Raw genomic sequence first — 21218 nt, 5'->3', positions numbered from 1 at the left:
AAATGTCTTCCTTTTTTTAAATGGGGAAAATAAAACCAGTGTAAAATGTGAAAGCAAATCACCTCTATTTAAAAAAATAGTCCCTAGCATTATTAAAATTATAAGACACCTCAAGAGACATCAAGACTGAGTCATAGATCCAAAATTCCTGTTCTACTTGGTACTCAAAGTGTCTGCATTCAGTTAGTCACAGACATTCAAGGCTCACATGTTGCATAGTAATTTAGCTAGTGTCTTCTCTAGTTGGACATGCTCCATTTAACTAAAGCTCACAATGAATCTGAAACTGCATTGTCCCATACTTTAGAAGTGAGCCAGTTGAAGAGGAAAGAGAAGCCATAACAATGTAAATTAATGTTCAGGGAAAAATACAGATCAAGATCAAAGCATGTTGAAACTTAAGAATTCTCGGGGTAGTTCAAATATCTCATTAATTACATATTGAAGATTTGCCAAAAAGCAAAATTACTCCATATTTCATAGTTCAACAATGAATAGTTTATAGTGTTAGCAGTTGTGACCAGGGGTGGTAAGTGCATGCCTAGAACAAAAATCAAGATAGCAAACAAACCCTGAAGTACTAATGTTGCACCAGTATTTATGTATAAAAATATGCAGCAATGATATGTATGTCTTACAAAAATACCAAACCACTGAGTTAATAAAGTTTAGTTACTATTTCAGAACATTTAGCAGAATAATTGAAAAGGATAATGTATTAGCAGACTGAAACCTGTGATTACCGTAACCAGCATTTACTTGGGGCGTGGAAGAGGTTATACTTATTTCAAATCAACAACTAAGTGCTTTTGTCTGAGAGCTTTATGTTGCTACTTCCTCCCGGTTGTATTCTTTTTCCAGTCCCTGAGGATTACATTCCATAAGAACACATGACTCACTGTGACCTTGTACTAATATTCCCACATTTCATTTTAACACTGTTTCATCATTACAAGTTGTTATTAGAGTTATTGCACAACACTAGGTCCTTATCTGGACAAAGGAACTTATCCAGAATGCAATTCCATTCATTACCATGGAAGAGTGAACCAGTTGGAATTAATTAAAATCAGCTCATCCTTCAAAGACTGGCTGAAGACCTTTTGCTGATAATACTTCATTTAGTTACATCAGTTGCACTGCTGTTCTATTATTCAGTGGTTCTGATTTGTGATGTTCTTGAAAAATATGGGAGAATATTTAAAAGGCAACTGTACTTGCTCAGCCCTGGAATCTGAAAGTTCAAAATGTTGAGAAGTAGTTTGACATTAATAAACTATGATATGTAATTAAAAATCAACTGTAATTATAAATACCATTTCTGAGTTTAGTTATGGTAGTGGGCATCTTGCTGAAAGTTGGTGGTGTTTGACACTTACAGTATTACACTGTAGGAAAGCCTATATTCTGCTTTATTACTTTTAAAGATTTAAGGTTTTTTTTCCTTGATTACACTAGTATTGCAGCAGAAAGGAAACTTGTATAGTCTCTTGCATTGAGCTCCCACACTACCCATGTTGCAAATGTTATTCAAATAATGAGGCTTCCATTTCTTTCTTCATAGACTATTCCAAGGTCTACGGTCCTGTTTGCACTAGAGAAGCTAGACCCCTAGCATGTATGCAACAGCCTCTCACCACACTCAAAAATGCTCCTCACCGTGCACCGGCTTTGCACTTACAGTTTTTAGATTAGTCTTGCTTAAGCAAGTCTCACCACATCAGTCTCCAGCATTGCAGTGGCGGTGTGGATGGTGACTGTTGGCATAATAAGTGGTACAAACAGTACTCTCACTACCGTGTGCACCAGTCACTGCTGTTTCACAGACAGGAAGATTTTCCTAATTTTTTTTTACAGCCTATGTGTTTCTTTTCTTAATTTTAGCCTCTCGTTCTATAGGGCTTAAAGCTGAACTTCGGAGGGAAAGGTCCAGAAGTAACCAAGGGAGAGTAGAGGAGAGTAGAGGTCAGAGACTAGGATGGTGGGTGCATGATGGATGTTTGGGCGCAATCAAGGAACAAAAGTGAAAAGACGGTGAGAAGTGAGAAGACAGCTGAGGGAAAGGAAAAGTAGCAAGAGGGCATAGAGAGTGGAGCATGAGTGATTTTCCCCCTCCAGCTCCCCCAATTTGCCCCTTGCTCTTCACCAAGTATATTTAATTGCAAGAAGATTTCCAAGTGCCTCTACCTTTGAAGGAAGGTAAGTACTTGAAGATGTTGCGGGGATGGCAAAGGGAGGAGTTATTTGCTTCCTTCACACTGAGGCAGGATGATGACTGGTCTTTGTATTGGGGATTTTTTTTGTTTTGGCGGCAATGGAGCTGGCCAGCATCAAGCGCTTAAGATTTTTTTTTTTTTTAAGTCGCAGCTGCTAAATGCACACAAGAAGAAAAAAACAGCAACATATATGACTGCTTCAGAGTTGTAGAATTCTGATGCTTTTTCTCTTTCACCATAGTTCATTCCCTTCTCCAATTGGTTGGTATTGAACTTATTGAACTGGAAGATCCCAAAGAAAAAAAGTTTTTACATTGAGGGTAGGTCTAAACGTGCGGTGGCACGTAGAGTATGGACACTGTGTCACGAGATAGTAGTGTAGATGGTGAGGCATGGCTTAGGCAAAGAGAGTAGAGTGCCTTACAAGCCTGAACCCTAGAGCATATGCTCTACACAGGCTGTCTGCAAGTCCAGCTATTGCCTTCCATGTCTGTATACTAATAATGTAGTGCCCAGGCTACCTCCCCGCTGATGGCGCCTTTCCCAGCCATGAGGAAAGGCTCCGCAGCAGGCGACAGCAGGGAACGGTTCTGGCAAAGGGAAGGCAGTGGGGAAAGGCTCCAACAGCTCCCCGCTGCCAGAGACTTGTCCTGCTGCCTCCCCACTGCCAGAGCCCTTCACTGTCGTGTCCAGCAACTCACAGCAATGAGTGTAGACGCAGCCTTTTACTGCAATGCGCACAAACCTATGTGCCACGGCAAGCGTAGAAAAGGTCTTAGCTACTCCTCAGTTCCTTTACCCTCCTTTTTCTGCCATTGCAGTGGCATAGCCCCCACAAAATAAAGTTTGCTGGTAAAGTGACATTTAGTAAAAAGACGTTAGGTGTCATTAATATTTATTGAGAATTCATCTCTCCACTAGAACATCCTCTTTCATCCGCATTGTTTTAGTTTTAATTTTTCCTCAATTCACTGCTTGATACCTTTGTTGAGCTGATGTGGGTGAAGATATGGACTCCTATTTATTTACTGGTGATCTCTTTTAGGAGATTTTCCTTAACTGCCATGCTAAACAGACTTGGAAATACCTTTGGGTGCCAAATGTATTTCTTCAGAGACAAAGTCTACCAACAGACATTGCTCCTGACTCTGTTCTCCTCCGGTAAGCAATAGGGGTTTTGCCTGGGTCAAGAGCACAGAATCCAATCTTTCATGGAGTTAAACCCAGATCTACAAAAGTACTTAGGCATCTAAACCAAGACTTAGGCACCTAAGCCTAGGGCTGAGGTGCCAAAGTCCCAGGTTTTGTTCCAGGGTGATCCAGAAAACTCCTGCCAAACCCAGTAGGCACCTAAACTTGTTAGGTACCTATGTTTCAGCCTCTCAATTATGCATACTGCTACCTCCCTTTACGCGTCTGGACACCTATCTCCCACCTAAGTGGTCATTTCCTATTTGTGGATTTCTAACCAGAGATAGGGCCTGGTCGTGCATTGCTAAAAGGGGAAAAAGAGAGAGGCACCTCCATGCAGCCTGGGCTAGGCACCTATCTTGGAGAGAGTGGTTAGGACTTAGCACACACCCACTCCTGTCAGCATCTCCCATTGGCTAGCTTAGATGGTTCCCCACCTAGCGTGCTGGCTTTTGTGCCTATCTCTCCCCATTCATGATATAGGAAGCCTAGGTGCCTAACTCAGCTTTGTGGCTCACTGTTGTTCCTGTGATTTTTCTAGGTGCCTAAAAGTTAGGTGCCATGACACTCAGCATTGCAACACTTAGGTCCCTTTGTTGATCCCACCTCTAGTGATTATGTTAAAACTTGAGGCTTTAATAACCTCACGTAAATCATGTTGTCCTTCATTAGTTTATTCACGTGCACAGTTAGGCAATTTGAATATAAAGAGGTTTAGGTATCCTCTTCAGGTGCTGGGTAACTAATTTGATCTCTTTTCCATATTCTCATATATCAGACTTACTGATTTATTAAGCACCACCCCTTTACATGTGTAATTAAGAATATTAAACGCCTAGTTTGTTTTGTGCAGTTTGCAGTAAGTGAAATGCCAATTTATACAAATCTTTAACAAGAATTAATGTGGTTAATGTAAAATAAAATCAACTTGTCCTAAAACATATTTTATTGTATTTGCACTTATAATATAGGGTGCCGTATTAAAGGTTTTGATTCACATACTTTTCTTTTTAAAAGTACTTTTCTTTAAAAAAGTAGGTGAATCAAGGCCTTAAATGGAATAGCTATTGCTTAAGAAAAGTATTAAAGGATTAAAAACACTTATTGGAAGCCTGAAACTAAAGGGACACCTTCAACTTGAAATTTAGTCAATTAAAAAATAAGAGTAAAAGGTACTTTTCAGGTATTGCCCCGTCCCCAGGTTAAATGATCACTTCTCATATTTCTGCTAATAGTCACAATCTTTCTAAAAATATTACATCATTTGTGACTTTATGAAGCCCCTGACCCTGCAAAGACTTTGATAAATGCTTAACTTTACTCACTGTGAGTAATCCCATTGAGGCCAAGGGAACTACTCTCAGTGTATAAACTAAGCAGATGCTTAAATCTTTGCAGGATCGGGGCCACAGATTGTAATCCAGGTTTAAACTTTTTTTTTTTTTTTTGCAATATCACCCACAATGTTCTAGGAACTCGGTATACACATATACACGGGAAGACATGGTCCGTGGCCTAAAGAGCTTACACTCTAAGAAGTCAAGCAGTATTCATGGGAAAGACGGATATAATCAAGATGTAGAATTATATATTCCTTAATGTAAAGAAAAAAAATTAAATGCAAACACTTCAACTATAACTACCCCTCAAACTATGCTTTATTAGCTAACCAGTTTTTTGTAGGTGACATGGAAGAGTGACATGGAGAGGCCAAAAGGAAATTGCATTTGGCTCCCCAACTTTGGGGCCAATTCTAAACCAGTCCTGGTGTAACAAAGCCATGTTCGTGCTACAGGCTTCTGCCAATATATCTGTGTCAGTCAGGTGTGTGATCCCAGACCAACATAGCTGGCCACCAAAAGCCACTAGTGTAGATGCAGCTACACTGGCAAAACTGGTGTGGTTTATGTCAGTGTCGGGAGGGGTATATCGGTATAAGCTGGATGCGCATTAGGAGTGCTTTGCTGGCACAGTATACCGATATGCTTAAAACAGTAAAGCACTCCTACTGTAGATCTGGCCATAGAGTAGCTTAAGCCTAAGGGCTTCTTTCTGGATATGGTCCCCTCCGGATATGGTCCCTCCGGATATGGTCCCTCTGGAACCGGCCAGAGATTGCCAGGGTGCATTGTGTTCCACCCATAGCCCTGACACTCCCATCCGTGCTCCAGCACATCCCCTATGCTGAGGGTTGCAGGTGTCACCAGAGCTGTCTGACTGAAACCTTGCTGGTGATTCCTTCCAGCTGGTGGGGAATGTCTCCTTTCCATTTCTTTAGCTCCATCTGAAGAGCACAAAGGGCCCAGAGCTGTGGGACAGAAACTGGTCACTAATGTTATAAACCAGCTTTCAAGTAGTAACTTGGTTTCCTATATTTGTTGTTGGGCCCATGTATGACTAATATAATAGTGTCCTTTTTAATGAAATGGTGTCTGTTAGCACAAGACTCAGAATTTTTTTTCATTAAAATTTTGAATTTAAATGCAATTCCCAGTTTGTGGTTTGGCAAGAAGGGTTTCCCACTCCCAGAATTTGGGAGTACACAAAGAGGAGCAGCTTTAAATGGAACAGCACAATAACCAAATTCTTAAGCATATTTTTAATTTTAATTGTATTTGTCTTTTAAACTGTGTTAATTTCCATGTTCATTTTGCTACTGTTTCTTTATTTTGGTAAGCAGACCGTATTAACCTGCGTCCTTATTCTGTTCTAAATTTAGAACAAACCGGTGAATAAAAAATGTTACTCGTTTTCAGAACCTGTGAGATTCTCCATATTTCTCTTTAATAAATACTTTTAGCAGCCAAATGGCACTCGGGAAGTATTGGTTTTCTGCTGACTACTGAGGTACAGTTTTCTTTGTGAACGGTGATAAAGGCAAGTGGTAAATGTCCTAAGTTTATCCCCTCTAGAATTTCTGCTGTCTGCAATTATTTCCGAACAAACCCTTTTTCAAAGCCAGTCTGGTATGTAGAGGGTAGACATTTTTAATACTTAGGACATCTATCTGCTGCTGTGAGAGCTAGAAGATTTTCTTTCTTCCGTGTTCGAAGAGTGAGCTTTAAACAGTTACTTGATAAATATATTTTTGTGTGTCTTATGGCTCAAGAAAGAATTTCAAGTAATTATTTGATTCATGAAGCATACTTACTGCACAGGACTGAATAAACTGAGTTGTGAACTTCTTTAATTATGGTAAGATGAGACCTTTAAAGCCAACACTGAGTATCACTATGCTTTGTAGACCGAGACTAGAAAAAATATGTGCAAGAACCTCCAACAAATTTTGAACACTTTGTTTTGAAATACTGTTATACTTCGACTTTTTTTTTTAACTTGATGCCAAGGAAAGGCCTCTCTTAAAGAGTTGTTATGAACACGTACAGCTACAAACCAGAGATGCAGGCAATGAAATGGAAACCAGATGATTTAGTTGTATGTAATATGGGGAAAGATATTGCTCTAGAGGACTAAAATGATCTAATCTCCTTTGATGGTATGAAACATTATAAAAGGGATCTGCTTACAGAATAGATTTTACATAAATGGTCATTTTTAAAAAAGGGAACTTCCTAACTTATAAATGAATTTGAAATGACAGAGTACAATAAACTTAGCACATTTTCAAACAACAATTCCAGTCCAACATTCTGGGTGTGTTGAGACAAAAGTTAGTCATTTTCTCTCTCTCTGTCTCTCTCTCCTTCCCTTTCTCCTCTGTCTTCTGTTGTTAACCTTTGATATGGCCAAAAGGACTGTCAGGCTAAAACAGTGACCTAGAGAATAGGTCAGGGCTAAGGACCTTCTTGGGTTTTTACCTGCTGCTTGTTCTATAATTTGGGTATTTGTCTGCTCCCATTTTACCAATGCACATATTTGCCATCTCTCTTCCTATATCCACATCTGGAAAAGCTGTCATAAAAATCATAGGGCTTCATGTAAGCAGGTACTGTGTATATATTGCATGGCTGTAGAATTGTGCTTCACCTTTCTGGACTCTCTTCCCTAGCCCACTAGGCCAATGGAATTTCTTTCCCTTAAAGGTGTTGCATATTTTGTGATGTGTACACGCACAAAATATTAGATAAAAGTCCATCTGCAGCAATACGACACCGGGTTGTGATTTCAAGTTCTATGGTGAGAATAGGGTTCGCTCCGTTCAGTACTTAGAGGAGAGCTACAAAGAAAATTTGGGATGCTGCAAAAAGTGTTGTTAGGTGGGTCAATAGCTGATGCTTTCCTTTGTGTGAATACTGAATCAATGCACCAGCATGGTATTAGGGACATTGTGCGGCTGAAGCTGCCATTTTGGGGATGAGATGTTAAACTGAAAACCTGACCTGTCATACATTAAAAAGAGAGGCATGTATCATGTTGTGCTTAAGATACTGAAGTGAGACTCGGGCTATCTGGCTGAGACTCAGGCGATTCAATCCCCAGATTTGCCATAGTTTCACTGTGTGAACTTCACTAATTCAATCTCTCGCTTCAGTGAAATGAGGATGATAATATTACCCTACTTCACAGGGTATTTGTGAAACTCTAAGTTACTAGGATGGCATAATAACCATGTGAGTACCTACCTGTCTAGATCCCATGGCACTTCTTATAAAAACTAAAATTGGCTAAATTCCAGCTTGATTTATTGTATCCCATCTACCTAAAATTCCTCCTTTAATTTCATTTAGAGAATTATTCTTCTTTCCTCCTCCTAAAACCTATTGTTGCTGTTGGATAGCACAATGTTTGTGAGCCCCTAACAGGATTTTTATACTGAGCTCTAAATATTGAACCAATTAGTTGTGTTTATATTTGCATTGAATGACAAATTTTCTTCTATAACTTGCACTATTCTACAAACTAAAGCTAAGTTATTGTTTGACAATTACTCATGTAAAACCAATTAGGAAACAGTTTATAGACACAGAACTCTAGGTTTTAATCTTTGTTCTCATAGTCTGTGTCCTGCCTTTTTTATTTTGTTGGTATTTTATCATTTTTGGTATGTATACTTTATTCCACTGTATTCAACGTTTTGTTGATTTTTTTACAATTCATAGTATAATACAAAAGTTTAAAAAGAGTATATTTTGAGGACACATCATAGGCTACCAGGAGAAATGTTCACATCTGGTGTGATCAAAGGTCTTGTGGTATATGAATGTGTATGTGGGAGGTCTAATTCTTCCATGGGTGGATTAACAAAGAAAACTCAAACCACTATAGTACTTACCCATCCCCCTTTATGAAAATTTACTTCCTGAACATAGAAAAACATCTAATACCTTATTTTTATCTTCTGTTTTTCATTTCAAGCAGTATTATTAATTCTTATGCTTTATCTTGTAACTACTAGTTTAAAGCACAGAGCATTCTGTGTATTTCAATCACTGAAGTGGCTTTATTTAACAAGATGATAATCTTGTTTATGACTGACATTTTTGCATGTTGTAACTTATACATGTCCTAGAGTTTTGAGAACTGATAAATGATCATTTCAACACTTCTACAGTGAATGAGCATATAGATCCTGCCCTTTACTTTGTTTGTTATGTTCATTAGTAGCCTCTTGCAGTCTGACTCTTCAGATTCACTTCCTGCTATTTTATTTTCTGTTAGTAGTAGTAAGTTGAATGACTATATAAGTAGACAATATCTAAATGATACAGACAACTGGTTCTGAACAACGTTGTTTACAATGTGAGAGGCTTATAATACTAGGTCATTGAATCACTTTTGTTAGGACTCTACTTTCACATTACTCTGAATTATTAACACAATATCAAATAATATAGTGTATAAGGCTAATTGAAATCAGTGATGTTTGTCTATTACCTATAAACATTAAATACATCAGTGAAAACTATGTAAATTCTTTTTAAGTTACCTATAAAGAGAGTTGTATTCTTCTTCTTTATGCATGCATATGACATCAATTATTGTCCTTTTACTTAGCACTTACGAAGTACTATTCATCTTCAAAGCATTTTACACATATTTATTCACTGATCTACTCTATGCCTGATTTTCAAGATCTAATTTTCATAGGTATCAGAGTAAAGTTGCTATGTATACCTATGATCTCAATATGATAAATGATACAGATGAGTGATGGATAAAATAACAGCAAAAATACTTCAGTAATTAGTAGTAATTTAGTTCCTGTACATCAGTGTCTATAATTATTAATGTTAATAGTTCAGTTAATTAGTGTAATAGAACATATGCTATCTTGGGGTAGCGAGTAAAAAAAGGGTGGATTGATTGAATGTATGCAACTGGACATATAGTCAGTCCCAAAAAGAAAGTGATCAACATCAGTGCTTGGGGTATGCTACTGACCCCCAGGATCTGATTTGGATATGGATAGAGACTTCTTTGCTGGTTTTAATTAAATAAATACTACTGGGAATTGTGTGATTATGGGAGACTTTAACTTCCCAGGTATAGATTGGAGGACAAGAGCTACTAAAAATAGTAAGGGCTGTATTTCCCTGGATGTGATAGCTGACAGATTTCTTCACCAAATAGTTGTCGAGGGGATGCCATTTTAGATTTGGTATTGGTGAGTAGTGAGGACCTCACAGAAGAACTGGCTGTAGGGGACAACCTTGGTTCTTCTTCGAGTGCTTGCTCATGTCCATTCCATTGTAGGTGTGTGTGCTCGGCACATGCACTGGTGCCAGAAGTTTTTCCCTCAGTGGTATCCTTAGGGGACCAGCTCTGGTGCCCTCTGGAGTGGCATGCGTATGCACTGGTTTAAGGGGTGCCGCCAGCTCCCCCCACCCTTAGTTCCTTCTTACTGCCAGTGAAGGTGCTGGAACGTCTCCTTGCATCAGCAAGCTTACTCCTCTCAACTGTGTCTAGTTGTGAACTTTCTCTAAATAGTTGTTAGAAATTTGTTAGTTTTAGTGTAGATTTAGTGTTAGTTTGTTAGTCCCGAATGGGACTTACCCTAGGGATGGGGCATGCCCCAGTACCCAGGCTTCAAATCTTGTGACTGTTGCAGGAAATCCCATCTCCCCTTAGAAGCTTAGGGGAAACCCATATGAGCAACAAATGTCGCATTTGCAAGAGTTTCAGCTCATGAACCAAAGAGGAACAGGACATTCGTCTCCGAGCACTCCTTATGGATTCGGCCCTTACTCTGGTCTTAGAGCTGACTAGATCAGATTCTGCTCTTAGCACCATGGCCTCGGTGCAGAGCACCCTGCCAGCACTGGCCTCAGACTGGCACCGCTTTCCATCCCCGGTACTGGCTAAAAAGCAAAGAAAGGCCAGGAGTGGGTGTTCTCCTATGTCCCATAAAGGGAGGGAGAGGACTGGCTTCAAGACTGAAATTGATAAGTTTATGAAGGGGATGGTATGATGAGACTGCCTACAATGGTATACAGCTGATCTGCGACTGCTAGTAGCAAATATCCCCAGCAGCCAGTGATGGGGCACTTGATGGGGAGGGCTGTGAGTTACTACAGAGAATTCTTTCCCAGCCAAAAACTCAAAAGGTAATAACAAAATGTTTTTTAAGTACATCGGAATCGGAAAGCCTGCTAAACAACCAGTGGGGCCACTGGACGATCGAGCTACAAAAAGAGTGCTTAAAGACGATAAAGTCATCTCAGAGAAACTAAATAAATTCTTTGCTTCAGTCTTCATGGCTGAGGATGTGAGGGAGATTCTCAAACCTGAGCTGTCTTTTGTAGGTGACAAATCTGAGGAATTGTCACAGATTGAAGTGTCACTAGAGGAGGTTTTGGAATTAATTGAGAAACTTAACAGTAACAAGTCACCGGGACCAGATGGCATTCACCCAAGAGTTCTGAAAGAACTCAAATGTGAAATTGCGGAACTATTAACTATAGTTTGTAACCTGTCCTTTAAATCAGCTACTGTACCCAATGAATGGAAGATAGCTAATGTAACGCCAATATTTAAGAAGGGCTCTAGAGGTGATCCTGGCAATTACAGATTGGTAAGTCTAACATCAGTACCAGGCAAATCAGTTGAAACAATAGTAAAGAATAAAATCGTCAGACACATAGAAGAACATAAATTGTTGCGCAAAAGTCAACATGGTTTCTGTAAAAGGAGATCATGTCTTACTAATCGATTAGAGTTCTTTGAGGGGATCAACAAACATGTGGACAAGGGGGATCCAGTGGACATAGTGTACTTAGATTTCCAGAAAGCCTTTGACAAGGTCCCTCACCAAAGACTCTTACGTAATTTAAGTTGTCATGGGATAAGAGGGAAGATCCTTTCATGGATTGAGAACTGGTTAAAAGACAGGGAACAAAGGGTAGGAATAAATGGTAAATTTTCAGAATGGAGAGCGGTAACTATTGGTGTTCCCGAAGGGTCAGTCCTAGGACCAATCCTATTCAACTTATTCATTAATGATCTGGAGAAAGGGGTAAACAGTGAGGTGGCAAAGTTTGCAGATGATACTAAACTGCTAAAGGTAATTAAGACCAAAGCAGACTGTGAAGAACTTCAAAAAGATCTCACAAAACTAAGTGATTGGGCAACAAAATGGCAAATGAAATTTAATGTGGATAAATATAAAGTAATGCACATTGGAAAAAATAACCCCAACTATACATACAATATGGTGGGGGCTAATTTAGCTACACCTAAACAGGAAAGAGATCTTGGAGTCATCGTGGGTAGTTCTCTGAAGACGTCCACACAGTGTGCAGCGGCAGTCAAAAAAGCAAACGGGATGTTAGGAATCATTAAAAAAGGGATAGAGAATAAGACGGAGAATATCTTATCGCCCTTATATAAATCCATGGTACGCCCACATCTTGAATACTGCATACAGATGTGGTCCCCTCATCTCAAAAAAGATATACTGGCATTAGAAAAGGTTCAGAAAAGGGCAACTAAAATGATTAGGGGCTTGGAATGAGTCCCATATGAGGAGAGATTAAAGAAACTAGGACTTTTCAGCTTGGAAAAGAGGAGACTAAGGGGGGATATGGTAGAGGTATATAAAATCGTGAGTGGTGTGGAGAAAGTGAATAAGGAAAAGTTATTTACTTGTTCCAATAATATAAGAACTAGGGGCTACCAAATGAAATTAATGGGTAGCAGGTTTAAAATAAATAAATGGAAGTTCTTCTTCACTCAGTGCACAGTCAAATTGCCTGAGGAGGTTGTGAAGACTAGGACTATAACAGAGTTTAAAAGAGAACTGGATAAATTCATGGAGGTTCAGTCCATTAATGGCTATTAGCCAGGATGGGTAAGGAATGGTGTCCCTAGCCTCTGTTTGTCAGAGGGTGGAGATGGATGGCAGGAGAGAGGTCACTAGATCATTACCTGTTAGGTTCACTCCCTCTGGGGCATCTGGCATTGGCCACTGTCGGTAGACAGGATACTGGGCTGGATGGACCTTGGGTCTGACCCACTGTGGCCATTCTTATGTTCTTTCTAGCTGTTGGGTCTTGACAAAATGCTTAGGGTCTAACTGATCTCCATTTTTGGGGTTGGGAAGGAATTTTCCCCTGGGTCAGATTGGCGGAGACCCTGGGGGATTTTCACTTTCCTCTGCAGCATGGGGCGCTGCTCATTTCCAAGTTTAAACTAGAGTAAATGGTGGAATCTCTGTATACTTGAAATCTTTAGTTTAAATTATGATTTCAGGACTTCAGTAACTCAACCAGAGGTTATAGGTTATTAAAGCAGTGAGTGAACAAGGTTCTGTGGCCTGCAATGTGTAGGGCAGTGGTGGGCAACCTGCAGCCCATCAGGGTAATCCACTGGCAGGCCGTGAGACAGTGTGTTTACATTGACTGTCCACAGGCACAGCTCCCAGTGGCTGCGGTTCGCCATTCCCAGCCAATGGGAGCTGCGGGAAGCAGAGGCTAGCACGTCCCTGCGCCATTTGCATATCTGAAAATCAGCTGTAAAGTAAGTGATTAATATGGGGGAGTTGCTTCCAATGTTTTAGTCTTATTCTGCCTGCATTTTTGTTCATTTTTAATCTCAACAGTCCTTTTCCTTCATCAGACTAAATGAATCCTCAGAAAGAGGAAGTCAGTGCTAGCTTCCAAGTGTGACTGATTTTCTAGGTAGCTGTGATTACATCATTCCACCTTCCTTTGTCCTGGTGAAAAGGTGTCTTGGAGAATAGCATTACTTTAAAAATAAGCCCTTTTCATGAATAGCTTTTCTCTGGTGAATATAAATGAACCTTGCTAAAATTTGTTTTACATCATGCTCTAGTCAGGGAGTTTGTCTGCACTAGGATATTCCCTCTATATTTTCCCACTGTTGCTACCACTAGTGCAGCTCTACTGCTGATAGCAACAATGGGAACCCTAGTGTAGACAGGGCTCTAGAAGGTTGCTGGCATTTTTACCACTGTCATCGAGAGCAAGCAAACACAGTGATTAAAACATCATTTGCAGCAGCTGGAAATCTAGGGAAGAAACGCAGTGTAGATAAGAGTGTATGGGTACAGTTTATAGCATGGTGGTTCATCCATTTCTCCACTGTCCAGGGAAACTATATTAGCATCCTGCTAGCAAGACCTGTGTTTAAACCCAATTCTGGCTAAAGATGCCTGGAACTCTTACGTAAACAGGGCCTGAATTTTTCTTGATTTTATGGGTTTATTTGAACCTTTATTGTTTTGTCTATATTTATAATTTAATTTATTCTATGGAGGTTTGGTTGAAAAGCATGCCATTAGCATGCTGTGAATATTGAGATCCATGGTGTCAGACGTAATTTAAAACATAGCTGCATTTTGTGTATTACTTTTAACATACAGTCACAGCCTACAAGGTGATGACCTTGTCTGAAAGCAAGGGACATACATGTTCGTATACTTGGATACATAATACTGAACATTACTATGTGCACAATAGTAATTTTTAAACTTAATTGTCTTCGGTGTTTCATGTATTATTTTGAAATAAGAAAAGAGCCCAACCCCCACAGCTGGCTAATCATGTATTTCTAACTACTTGTGACTGTAAATTAGCATTCTACATTTGCTTTTGTAATTTCAGCCTTGATATTCATACGTGAGCTCACTTATATGCTACTGTTAACGTAAAATGATGTTTGGTCTCAACTTACATTATTCTTCCTATTTTCTCTCCGCAGAGTTTGCCTTTCGTGTAGTAAATGCATCCATGGCCTTGGATTTAGCATTTGGCATACTGTGTGAGCTGCTTCAGCAGTGGAATCAAACCAGTGCTGGTGTCCTAGTGTTACTGGAATGGCTGCTGGGAGAGGATGAGCTAAAAAAAGATATGGAGACTACAACACTGGTAATTCTAATAACTACTTAATTTTTGGAGCTGGAACAGACTTAAACTTGAAAGTAAAACATTCACAGTGACAATAGTCTGTTTAAAATAAATAAATAAATAAATTGGGCCTGATCCTGCAATTCTCATATAAGTAGTCCCATTGATGTCCACACTAAGCCATACTTTTTTAAAAAAAAGTTTAATGACCATCCTGGGTTATTTTAACATATCAGTTGTCACCCAACATTTCACAGATGCAGGGCCTGATTTTCAGAGGCGCTGATCACCTAAAGATCTGATTGAAGTTAATAGTTGTTGTAGATGATCAGCGTGTCTGAAGTCCAAGCTCATTACTCCTGCTACTATTGGTTTGCTTCCTGCTATTGTTCTAGTTTTTCCAGAGCTTTCAAATTTTGTTATATTCTGTGGGCTCAGTACTACAAAGTCTTATACACATGAATCATCCTCGCTCATTGAAACTATTGACGTCAGTAGGTAGGATTTGCATAAACAAGACTTAGCAGGATTGGGCCCATAGAACTTAATATTGTATGTTAGGTGCTAACTTGCCTTTGAAAGGCCAAGAAATATGAATATAATACTATAAAGTAAACTGGTAGTAGTGGCAACAGCTACATCTTTGAAACAAGAAGAAAAGGAGTACTTGTGGCACCTTAGAGACTAACCAATTTATTTGAGCATGCATGGAGATAGACATGTGCACACCAACCTGCACTCTTACAATGAGGGATTTTCACACCTAAATCAGGCACATTTAAAGTGAGCATGTACTTGTTCTGAAAATTTGGAACAAGACTTTAATCTGAGACTCTCTTATACTGTACATGATTTCTTGGTAGATATTTTTATCTGAATGCATCCGATGAAGTGAGCTGTAGCTCACGAAAGCTTATACTCAAATAAATTGGTTAGTCTGTAAGGTGCCACAAGTCCTCCTTTTCTTTTTGCGAATACAGACTAACACGGCTGTTACTCTGAAACCTATCTTTGAAACATTGGCTGACAACTGATATGATAAAATGACCATTCAAATGTCTTATGAAACTTTTCTTAAGCATTTGGTTTAGGTATGTCTTTTTGATGTTCTACTACTGTTTCCTTGACTGATGTAATTTTCCTTTATTAATTAATCTACTCCACAAGCTCCATGATATACCCAATTACCATACTGATTACTGAGGTCTCTGTATAATATAAGACAGTGACACAGTGGAAGGAAAGCTAATTCTGCACTCCCCACCATGCACAAATATTTAGGCTGTTTTTACTTCCACTATTTCCAAAATAAAAGTTACATCATAAGCGCTTGATTTCTGGAGATACGTCATTGGCACACTGGGAAACTTTGTTTTGGGCTTTCCAAATCTTTGAATAAATTGAAGAGATATATATGAACCCTTACCCTCACATAGAACAGCAAAGAAACTGTTTTAGTAATATTTTTATCAGCATTATTTCCCCTTAATGTTGTTTAATATTGGATTATTTGCCCTTTATCATCAAACCACTGATCTTTGTTGTTTTTCTTTTCATTGAGATGGAAGATGACAACCTGTTTAATAAAGGGGAAGTGAATTTTTGGGCAGAGACGCTGACTAACGTCAGACAGCTTAGTAAACATCTGTTCTTGCTCATACCAGCCACTCACTTAAATTCGCCAGATCAAGGAGAATTCCTTCGATTGGCAAGAAGAGCATCTGATCAAGCAAAGCTTGTTGCACAGCTTCTTAAAGAGCTACCGCCAACTCCAGAATTTTCCAAAACTGTGGAATTCACAAGATTAGCAATTCAGAACGAAAGAATATCAACTTGTCTTAAGATATTAACCTTGCTTGAACTTGATGATGATACTTGCAAGAACAAAGAAAATCCTGAAAAGTGAAACACTGGCAGTTTGTCCTGTGCTGGTTGTATAAATTTTATTACATTGTGAACAAAGAGTTGAATTCTCTCTAGGTTTGGGACGGGATATATTTGTTTAATGACTATAGTAAACCTTTTTAATAGTACATGCTAAAAACACATTTTTCATGAGTCCATTGAATCTTTGTCAGACTTGCTGTAGGAGAAGATTTTTTTAAATGCATTTACTAATTTCATTCAGACCAGCATAGTTTATTGCAGCTACTGTAGGACGCAAAGCCGCTAACCTTAGTATTTTCCATTCATCCAGGTGCAGGCCACCTGCTGATCTGGTGTGCTTTATCCCTCAAGTTATTCCTCCTCTACTCCAATGCCATAATTCTTGACTTTGTTTTTCCTTTTGTCAGCATGTAGCAATTCTTAACACACTCAGAATATTAACCTGATACTGTTTTATTTTGATTTTTTGAAAAACTGTTCCTAAAAAAAAATATTGACTTCCTTTGCTTGCCCATGCCAAGCCTGAATCAGAGTTTTTAACTTCGTTCCATTTTTAACCAGGGGGAAGCATAGGAGCCTGATTTTTAAAAGTGGCCTCTTGTTTTGCAGGTGCAAATAGATGTGTAAGTGCTGCCAAGTGCCTGATTGCTCCTGCACAGAAAATAGGTATCAGAGTGCTAACATTTTTACCTTCAAACCAGAGGCTGGGTTTGAAGCCCTTTCCAGAATGAAGACCAGTGTTCAAAATAAAACATGCTTTTCATTTTAGAACCACATGAGGTCATGCTTGCTCACTTAGAGTATACTTTACTCTGTAAGTAAGGTATGAGTAAAGATAGCAGAATCAGGCCTTTACAAAATAGAGCAAATCTGATAGCAACCTTCTGATGGTGATCAGAATAATTTTATTTTGACATTACAGTCTGTTTTAGGAGATTTTGAATATAGCAATGTGTTGTCTCAAATCATCAAAAGAGATCTGGAGTTCTCGTATTTATGTGTGCTTTGTACATTTCTCTTTCTGAATTCTTGAATTTGGTTCCAAGATCACAACAAGTTCAAATAAATAATTAAAAAGACTCAGTGCATTATTTAATCAAGAGCTAAAACCTGTATAGCATGCATGCAGTAACCAAAACAAAGATATATAACTTGCTCTAGACTGATTTTTAAATTATCACTGCAAGAGTATGGGCTTATGATCAAACAGTGATTCTTTATTTGCACTTTCACCCTTCATGTCTTTTAGTAAATGTTAATTGGAAATCTTACTGAAAAGTAATTAATAGTTCAATACAAGAGTTTCCGAAGCTTAGTACTTCAGATGCTTTAAGTTATATTCTTAATATCCCAGTAGGTGGCACTATAATACAACATTATCTAAGAACTAGTGACAGTGCGAGGTTTCATATTATTTATACAGTAGCTTAATCTTCAATGTAAACCTGAAGCCCAGTTCAATTAGTGTAAAATGAATTTCTCTAGCAAGCATTAGTTGTATCATTGTTAATTTTTAATAATACAGTTATAACTAGAATGGGGCTGCTAAACTGGGCTCTGAAAAATATTTTGAAAAAATGCATTAAACATTTTTATTTAAGAGTTAAAAGTAGAAGAGAGCAGTTTGACATATTTGCTTTCCACTGCATAAGCACTACGCTGAAATTAAAGCCTAAGTGGTTTATTTTGAAAACAGAATATTATCTTTTATTGCAGTGACTTTTTATCATAAATATTTTCTATAACGGCAGTGTCATGATTCAGCATTTCTCATGTAAATAACTTTCAATAATAAAGAAACATGAGATTTCAATGAGGCAAAGGAAAACTTAGTTTACAATGAAAGGACAGTTCACAGGTATTCATTTTATCCTATTTACTAATAAATAAATAAAAACAGAATCCAGATTAGTCATCATAAATATATTTTATGAAAAAGCTATTTTCTGATCATTAGATAAATAGCATAAATTTTTTCTCAGCTATCTGTAAGTACATTTGTTCAACACTAACAGTTAGTAACTGTCACTTTACACACCTTTTCAACTTTTTTTTAACATGTGGTATAGCTATTCACTTTTTATGGGATAATACCAATAGAAATTAATCCTGCTGAATTTCAAAAATCCTTCATTGCTGCTCTTCTTGTGTGGGGCTTGGTAGTTTGAATGGTATAAAAATGAGTAAAACAACTTTTAACAGCACAGTAGTATATCCACAAGATTTATAACAGAACATAAGTAGCTTTGTAAAGCCTCAAGAACATGGTTAATCAGTGAACAAAATTACTTTAAATCTTAATCTTCTTTATCAATGTTTTTTAAAGTGTAACTTTCAACTAAGTAATATCTCTTAGTTTATAGAGAGCAAATAATTTTACATCATCTTGCATACATTTCACCACATATTGTTGGTGATTTGGGTTACTGTATAACTACTAAATCAGAAACCTTTAAACCTTAAACAGCAGCTGCAGTACAGGATTAGCAGTGTCTAGTAGAGAGTACTTATCTGTGATGTATTTGATCTGAGTCAATGTATCAAAGTATTTGTTGTTCAAACGCTGATTATACACTGCTTTTTGCATGATTATCTTCATAAACTACTATTTACTTAGACTGGTAACTAAGGGGCAGGATCTCCCTCAACATGGTGTTTTCTAATCTTATTACAGGGTTTAGTTTTTGAATAGGGGAGCAGAGGGAAGTTTGAACTAATCACATTAGCATGAAACCAAATGAATGGAGGCGGCTAAGGAGAAAATATACATTATTGGAAATATATCAGGGTAATCTCAATTTAATTTTTTCCCCATTTTAGGACCTGAGTCTCATTACGTGGTAAATCACTAACAACGTAATGTTTTCACAGAACTGCAGGAACATATTAAAGGAAAACTTAAGTTTTGATCGGACACTGATGAAAATGGAATATTGTTGCCTCCTGTAACTGGAATGCCTTCGCAGGGTTGGGGCACTAGAGGGTGACATATAACCATAAAACCACTGCGAGACTAAATGTCAACACGTCACGTCCACCTCTAATTTAGCAACGCAGCTTCTCAGCCGCGAGTTAGAAAGTGCTGCCAAGAAGATTAGTTTACAAGGTGCATTTGGTGAGTTAGAGATTTGTCCCATGAAGGATTGTGGTACAGCAAGGAATGTGACTTGGTTTCCCCCAACCCCTACCCCCCCGCTGCAATTTCTTCTAGGTATCTTTTATTTTTAAACGGAGAAGTAATGGCCCACGTTAGTTTCAATTTCTTTATGGTTTATTAACACAGTCAGCAATTGTGACCTTTTAACAGATTGAGCAATGGGGTGACATATCGCACCCTGTGCTGCCTTTTGCAGGAGGAGGGAGGGACTGTGCTGCTGCGCTGAGAGGCTGCTAAACTGCAGCCGCTCCCAGAAGTGCATTTCTCCGCGGGGCTGGACACAGTCACACTGAGGAGGAAGCCAAATGGAGGCGTGAGCTGCTTTGCGAAAACCTGGTGTGAAGACCTGGCGCAAAATGTCCCAATAAAACGCCAGTGAAGTTGCTTTTCCTTTGGTAAATTTCTTTGCAAAGTGCAGGTTTCCTGCTGACGTGGGCAGACTTGCACCCTCGGATTTTCAGGGCTTGACATCCCAGCTCAGAAAGAACCGAAAGAGGATCAAACGTCTCCACTGCTTTTGTAACCCAAATCCTGCAGGGAAACTTTTACACGCGCATCCATTTCCCCCCTTGCATGTGTTCCAACCGTTAGCAAACGCAAGTATTGGGACTGCACAAGCGTAGCGTCGAACGTGTTTATACAAGCCTGGATGTCGGAGCCGGGCCAGATTTATGAATGCCTGGGGGGGGGGAGGAGGACAAGCGGGGTTACCTGCCGTGTACAGTGTGGTTAAAAACATCCGCTGTTTCTCGGGGAGAGGGGGGTTTAGCTCCCTTTCGAGCGCCCCCCTCCCGTCCCAGCTACTGTCCAGACGAGGGCTCTTTAGGAGGGAGGGGCATTACGCCTGAGGAGCTGCTGGGACAAGAGCTGGAGGGGAAGGGATAACTTGGCCGGGCAGTTGCACAGAAAGAGCAGTGGCCGGGAGGGGGTGCTGCAAAGAAAGAGCTCCCGCGGTTAACTCTTCCCCTCCCGGGCCGCGCGGACTCAGATACGCCAGGCTCGTTGCTTATTTGTCTTGAGGCGTGCGTATATTTTGCGTGGCTAAGGAACCCAGGCGGGCCGTGCGTGTGCTCCCCCCCCCTCCCGCGGCCGAGGTGTGGCGCCCGATAAGGTTCCGTCCCCTTCCACTCACCCCTACCGCGGGCTTCCTTCCTCCCTCCCTGCACAAGCTAGGCAGCGCGCGAGCCCGGGGCCGCCGTGCGGCTGCACTTCCCCGGGCGGCTGCACCCCGCCCTCGCGCACTCTGCCCGGGGAAGGGCACGGAGCGAGCGGCCGAGCCTGGCTCCTCTTTCCAGCCCCGCCGTGCTGCTGCCCAGGGACGGGCGTTGGGGCTCCAAGTCAAAGGACACGAAATTGGCTTTGCTGATCGTATCACAAGACCTTGACCGGCTGCCAAGTCCCTGTGATCTATTAGGCCTTATTGGAAAGCTCCGGGAGGCGGGCGCATGGTGCAGGCGGCGCGGGACAGGGGAGGCCCTTTGCTGTGCGGGAGCCGCCCGCCGG

General features: G+C 39.7%; 1 protein-coding gene across 1 annotated transcript in view; it reads left to right on the top strand.

Moving 5' to 3' along the window:
- THADA (THADA armadillo repeat containing) overlaps positions 1-17637 on the top strand; it is a 288720-nt gene extending 271083 nt beyond the window's left edge. Inside the window, exons 37-38 of the mRNA XM_084623532.1 lie at positions 14526-14692; positions 16233-17637. Coding sequence (XP_084479658.1) covers positions 14526-14692; positions 16233-16577 — 512 coding nt within the window. The 3' untranslated portion in view covers positions 16578-17637. The remainder of the gene's footprint in view (positions 1-14525; positions 14693-16232) is intronic.
- The last annotated feature ends 3581 nt before the right edge of the window (positions 17638-21218 follow it).

The sequence above is a fragment of the Lepidochelys olivacea genome, assembly GCF_965140295.1.
Source record: "Lepidochelys olivacea isolate rLepOli2 genome assembly, chromosome: 3".
NCBI classification, from domain to species: domain Eukaryota; kingdom Metazoa; phylum Chordata; order Testudines; family Cheloniidae; genus Lepidochelys; species Lepidochelys olivacea.
This window is presented reverse-complemented; position numbering and strand designations above follow the sequence as displayed.